We start from the raw sequence: 6,538 nt of genomic DNA on the forward strand, positions 1-6,538 counted from the left end.
AATCGGAGTCGAACTTCTGAAAATTAAAAAAATTTTCAAGCAGGTCTACAGCCCCGATTTAAAATTCTGATGGTCAGATGTACATCTTTTGATTTTTTATTTATTTTATTTATTTTTTTTATTATTGATAGAGTATAGTTGTAAAGACTCTTAGGATTTCTTCTTAAGTTCTTCTTTTTTATTTATTTTTTTTTATTTAAAAAGGTTGGTTTAAAAAATGATCGGGTTACCCACTTCGGGGTAATGGAAAAAAGCTTTTTTAAAGTGAAATTCTTCACAAAAAGCATTTTAGCAGATGTTTGAATAAGTATAGAGCCCTGCGTTAAAATAGAAGATAGTAGCCTTTTTGCATATGCTATTTACTTTTCGTTAAGTCACCTAATCTTTATTGTAGATTGAGGTCCTATTGTAAAAACTAAGCATAAATCTCTGATTTATTTCCGTCTTTACAAGATAATTAACAAGTTTAACACAGATTTTCACTTTCCAGAAAATTCGGAAGATTTAGAACGAATACTAGGTCAGTGACAGAGTAAAGAATGAACTAAGAGTACTTCTAACTTTTATAAATTTTTTTCATTCGAAATTTCACAGCAAGATTGACGAGCGCAGATGCTCTAGTAGGTAACCGAATAAAAAGGAAGATGACTAGACTGGTGCAAGTATTCTAATTTATGAACTGTTAAATAAAAGTGTTTCTCAGCTAGGGGAATCGGGATTGTCATTTTCTTGTTTCGCTTCAGTTGTATTTTGTCTAACTGGTCTTTTATTTTTATATTGAGATCCAACGTATGAAGGCGATGGGTAATAGAAGCCATTGCTTCCTGGCATATGATAGCTTACACTTTGAGGCACACGAGGCCGAACTATGTGGTGGATCACAGGTCTAAATTGTGCAGCGGTTGAACGTATGAATGGATTAGCAGCTACAATCCCGTGATTACCTGTAAAATTGAATTTTGTTACTATACTTATCTTAAAAAATTTGAATACCTATTTACACTCATCATTTTGTTAATATGATTTATTGGAACTTCTGTAGCCAACGGTATAGTTCACACTTTTTTGTTTTGAAAAGCTTCTATGTGTATTGTACTTCACAAAAATTATATTGTACCGTTATATAATATCTATGAACCGTTATATAATCTATGAACCGTAATATAATCTATGAACCGTTATATAATCTGCTGAAAGATGTGATCCAGGATGCTTCTAGAAATACCTCAAGGTCATGGTGGAAGCAATGAAGTGAAAAGTAGAACAAACAAATTTCAGGTTATTTTGCTACAGCTTAAAAAAGTTTGAAAGAATAGGAAGATAAATCTGTGAACTTAGATTACAATATTGGAAGCTACGGTAACGTAATGAAAGTTTTCAAATATAGCTCTGAAACGTGAGCGCTTCAAAAAACTAAGGAAGATAATTATGTTACATGTTATCCAAAGGAATAGCCTAGGGATAGCTTCAGGCACTCGTTTGACCGACAATACAAGCCCGTATGAAGGGGGAGGGGGTGTTACCGAGTTTAAACCCTTTCTCGAAAGTTTTGCCTGAAAGTTTTGTCGTAAAAAAGTTACAAAGATGCATAATTATGAACAAATTTTTGATATGTTATGTAAAGTTTTGTTGTTGTAAAACTCTTCAAGAAAATACCTCCCCCCGAACAAAAATCCTGGATACGTCCTTGAAACTATATATTTAATAATAAGCTATACGAAAATTTGTTTGGATCCCACATTCCAATGCTATGATGAAAGGAAAATTAAGATGGCTACGTCAAGTCTTAATGATGCAAGATGATAGATTGTCAAAAATTTTGCTTTTTTGTGATTCATCTGGAATCAAACATCCTCGAATGTGGTGGGAAGGGTCATAAGAAAGAATTTTAAGGAACTTTTGACTCATGAGAGGGCCAAGAGTGAAACTTTGAATTGATTGGGGGGGTTGGGGGGGGATGATAGGTGGAACATGCGTAGCCTTGTTGGCCGCAGGCAGCTTGGTGCTGCAATGATTTGTTGGTAGTAGTAGTAGTAGCAGATTAGAACATTTCACGCGAAAATGTCACTTCCTGAATGAACACAATACAATTGAAGTAATTTCTGTAATTTCCTGTTTCTAGATTGAATAGTAAGCTATAGCAATTTTTTTTAGAGAATGGAAACACAGAAATTCACATATATATATATATATATATATATATATATATATATATATATATATATATATATATATATATATATATATATATATATATATATATATATATATATATATATATATATATATATATATATATATATATATATATATATATATATATATATATATATATATATATATATATATATATATATATATATATATATATATATATATATATATATATATATATATATATATATATATATATATATATATTATATGTCAGTTACAAGAATAATTAATTCCAGTTGCTGAATAGTTCACAAGGGAAAGTTTTTTTAATGACTGGTGCTGCTGGTTAAGGAAAAATACAATCATCGATTTACATGGTTATTACCATTGTTCTGAAGAAAAAAGAAAATGGCCGAATAAAAGTTGTAATTTTTCCAACTCAATAAATTACTTGACAAAGCAACTAAAATTGCTTAATTTGACCACTGAATTGTCTTGAAAAGCAAATACTGCTCCCGTGGAAACATGCGTATGAACCTAGGCTTAGAGCCAGTTCTTACACAAAAAATATTTTTCTATTAAATTAATAATTAAATTCTTCGAGAGGGCAGATTACTAATGATAACCTATAATACATCGATGGTGCTTTTCAAATTACTGTAGATCGAATATACACCTTATCCCACTAGCTTGAATCCATTTGCTTAAGAATAAAAAAAAAATCTGCTTTGAAAGTTAATACTAGAAAAATGTTGGTAAATTGTCAATGTGTTGTCAATAGCCATTTATAGTATATTTATTGTCTCATCCCCTCAAAATTACTGTCATCGATTTTAAGTCCAGTTTCATTAATATAGATACTTTTAAAACAAATGTGGTGCTTAAGAGAGAATAATAATAACAATAATTATAATAATAATAATAATGAAAATATCATCCCAAGACAGATTATATGGTGTAATTTTAAGAATAACATAAAATTAATAATACAAGTAGTAAAATATGCATTAATTCTTAACGTCCCGCTGAAATCATTCCGTGTGAATCTCAGTTTAAGAACCACAATATAGGCCGTCCGTATGTCTGATATAGATCACAAGCCAATCCAATAAGCTATAACCCTTTAGAGGCTAAAAATTCATTAAACATAATTAATTTTCTTAGAAAATAAATTTTCTAAGAAATATAATAACTACATTTATTTTACTTCACCGTTTTTTTATAGTTTTCATAGCGGCATAGAGCTGATTTTAAAATGAGCACCTGGAAAAATATATCCACCAGGCGAATGGACAGTCGCCGCATGAACAGGGAGTTGAACAGGTCTTTGAGAAGGTCCTTCCGAATGAAGGTATTGCTGATCTGGTTGTTCATGCCCCTGAACAGGTGTTGAGTAAGTTTGAAAAACGACTTGTGGTTGCTGTGGCAGTCCGTCATTAGGTGGTGCAGGAAAACAAAACAGTCCTCCTTGAGAAGTCACACCAACTACAAGAGAAATTAGGTAAGATTACACTGATGAAAAATGTAAAGTTGAAAAAAAAATTAGAATAATTAAAATGTTCTAGCGAACATAGTTATAATTGTGTTGCAGCTCGTGGGGTGGCGTCAGAATTTTTCTTAAGGAAGCAAACTTAAGAAGAATCTCCAAGGGTGGGACAGGGGAAAAGATAAATATTTTATCCCCCCTCCCTTTGTAGAATTCAGGAAAATATAATTTACTATTTTGAAAGTATTTAACATTAAATATCGTCTGGGTCGTGAATGACGCAGTTCCCCATTAATTAAATATTTGAGCAACTAAGTTTTTCTACGAAAATTAATAGCGAATTTAAAATCTAAAATGGACCAGATCTAGTTTACAGTTTTTTTTTATAGTTATTGTTTTATTGACTACTCTTACTTGTGTTAATTAATGTTATTTTTTTTTTGGCTTTGGCTTCTTTGTTTATTTTAATATCTGTTGATTTAAGTTCATTTTCCTCATTCACAGTCATATCTGTTCACTTAAGGTTTTAATATATATATAAATCTAATTATATTGAATTCAATCAAAGTTTCTCATAGAAAATTTTCCTTTTAATTCAATTCATCTTTATTTTTAATTGACATAATTTTTAAACACAGTAATAGTAGTAATGTCGGCTAATAAGTTTTATCAATAATAGCACTGAAAATTAATTATTAGTAGGAACTTGGCAGAAGAAGTCGTGAGAACAGTTTCAAGTGAAATAGTCGTGAAGCAGATTCAAATATATGATTCTAGAAAAAGGGAAGGCCTAGCGATTTCAGGAAAACTCTAATTAAACCCCTCCGTAAGAAAGGTGATAAGAGTGAGTGTGGTAATTATAGAGGCATTAGCCTGGTCTCTGTTGGAAGCAAATTATTTAGTATGACGATTTCTTTTTACTAAGACATGCTGTAGGTAAAGTTGTAAGGGAAGAACAGTGCAGTTTTAGGAAGGGTAGAGGATTTGTCGACCAAATTTCCACTCTTAGATTAGTAATCGAGAAGCACCTGAGTCATCGAACCCCTTTAGTTCTCAGTTTTATAGATTATGAGAAAGCTTTTGATTCAGCTGATTGAAGAAAAGCCTATAGCGAAGGTCCTCTCCTTGTATGGTATACCAGATACACACATTAATTTGATTAGTGGTTTCGTATTAAATCAAGAGTGCTTTGCAATGTTGTGTTCTATCCCCATATTTATGGATCTTGTTTACGAACTTTGTCCTAAGGAGCACAGGAAAGACAATGGGAGAACAAGGAGTCAAATGGAGACGTAAAAATGTCAAATGGGGAATATGCTAATGATTTTGCATCCTAGATAAAATACAAGCAGAATGAATACATTTTTAAAGGTTTTGCGAGCTCAGGGTGCAAGAATAGGTTTAAAAATTAATTCTAAGAAGAGTAAGTCGTTAAAACAAGGTATACGTGAAGGTGAAGAGGTGATGTTCGATAATGAGATGATTGATCAAGTTGGCAGCTTCGCTTACTTAGGTAGTACCATTAGCAAAGACGGTGGATGCAGTAAAGATGTTATAAGTAGACTAGTCAAGGCCCAGGGGGGTTTTTCACAGTTGAAAAAAGTTTGAAGAATAGCAAGATAAGTCTGGGAATTACGGTTTTGAATACCAGACTGACCGACCGTATTTCAAGCAGTAAGCTGTATGACAAAATGGTTCAATCCCGCTTTCTATGACTATAATGAAGGAAAAGTTGAAATGGCTACAACACGTTCTTCGGATGAAGGATGACAGATTGCCAAAAATAGCCTTTGTTGGCCAACCATCTAGGGCCACACGAAAAAAGGGTCACCCCCAAATGGGGCAGGATGAGGTTGTAGCGAAAGATTTAAGAGAAATAGGGACTTTTTGGTGGGTGTAAAGAAGAAGGCTTTGAATAAACTGGGATAGAGAAAGAGCGTGCGTAGTCGTGTTGACCCCAGGCGGTTTGGTGCTGTCGTGAGTTGTCAGTAGCAGTAATATTAGTCGTGAAAAGAATACCCACAGATTGATTTTAGACTTTCACATTGCTAAATTAGTCTCTTAAATTTTTAATTCAAAACTTCTGAAATTCATAATTACCAGTTTTCGTTAAAAATTAAACACTAATTGTAAATCCTGTACTGAAATTTTGCTTTGATTTTGGGCTTCAGTATTGTACTGTTAACCCTATTTGTAATCAACAATTTCAGAAACCCCCAAATGCCAATTTTGGTGGAAGTGATATTCCACTTTTGAAATATGTACTAACTGCGTTTTGATTTATGTCGTTCAAATTGTAATCTTGACTGTTTTTAAAGATGAATATTTATAAATTTAGAACCATTCTATAGATACTCAATGATTGATGTTGAGTTGAAAGTGCTACACCATGCATGTATGCGCAAAGTTGGAGCGGAGGAATTATGGAAGAGATAGGGACCCAAGAACCTCACTTCGGTTTCTTCAGTCACATAATTTTAACAATCCTTGTACGAATCTGATTTTAACAAATTGTAACACAACTATCTTTTTCTATTTAAAAATTTGCATAAAATCTCTGTTTTATATGAGTTATTTGCATATTTTGGGGTCAACACCCTAGGCTACAATTTGTATTTTCTTGTACTTTTTATTTAACTGTCCTTAGTACTTTTCACTAAAATATCTAGTAATCTTTAATTCAAATTGATGCAACATTTGTCATTGTTGCGTTATATTTCAGAGTTAAAGAAAATATATCAAACAGTTGTTGGTAACGAACTGTAAGTAAGGAGCGACTCTGCTCAATAATAAGCGAAACTCTAAAAAATGGAACTTTATTATGAAAAGATACATCAAAAGAATCACCTTATTATGCTGATTAAATAAAAATACGAATATAGAATATAGAAGTTC

The 6,538-nt window shown here is 32.0% G+C and overlaps 1 protein-coding gene across 1 annotated transcript in view; it reads right to left on the bottom strand.

The window, feature by feature from the left end:
• Positions 1–416: 416 nt before the first annotated feature.
• LOC148939474 (uncharacterized) overlaps positions 417–6,538 on the bottom strand; it is a 7,245-nt gene continuing 1,123 nt past the window's right edge. Inside the window, exons 2-3 of the mRNA XM_089106889.1 lie at positions 3,421–3,642; positions 417–944 (exon numbers count right to left, since the gene is read on the bottom strand). Coding sequence (XP_088963015.1) covers positions 700–944; positions 3,421–3,642 — 467 coding nt within the window. The 3' untranslated portion in view covers positions 417–699. The remainder of the gene's footprint in view (positions 945–3,420; positions 3,643–6,538) is intronic.

The sequence above is a fragment of the Artemia sp. Qi Xiang Cuo genome, chromosome 21 (genome assembly GCF_049724085.1).
Source record: "Artemia sp. Qi Xiang Cuo chromosome 21, ASM4972408v1, whole genome shotgun sequence".
In the NCBI taxonomy this organism is placed as follows: domain Eukaryota; kingdom Metazoa; phylum Arthropoda; class Branchiopoda; order Anostraca; family Artemiidae; genus Artemia; species Artemia sp. Qi Xiang Cuo.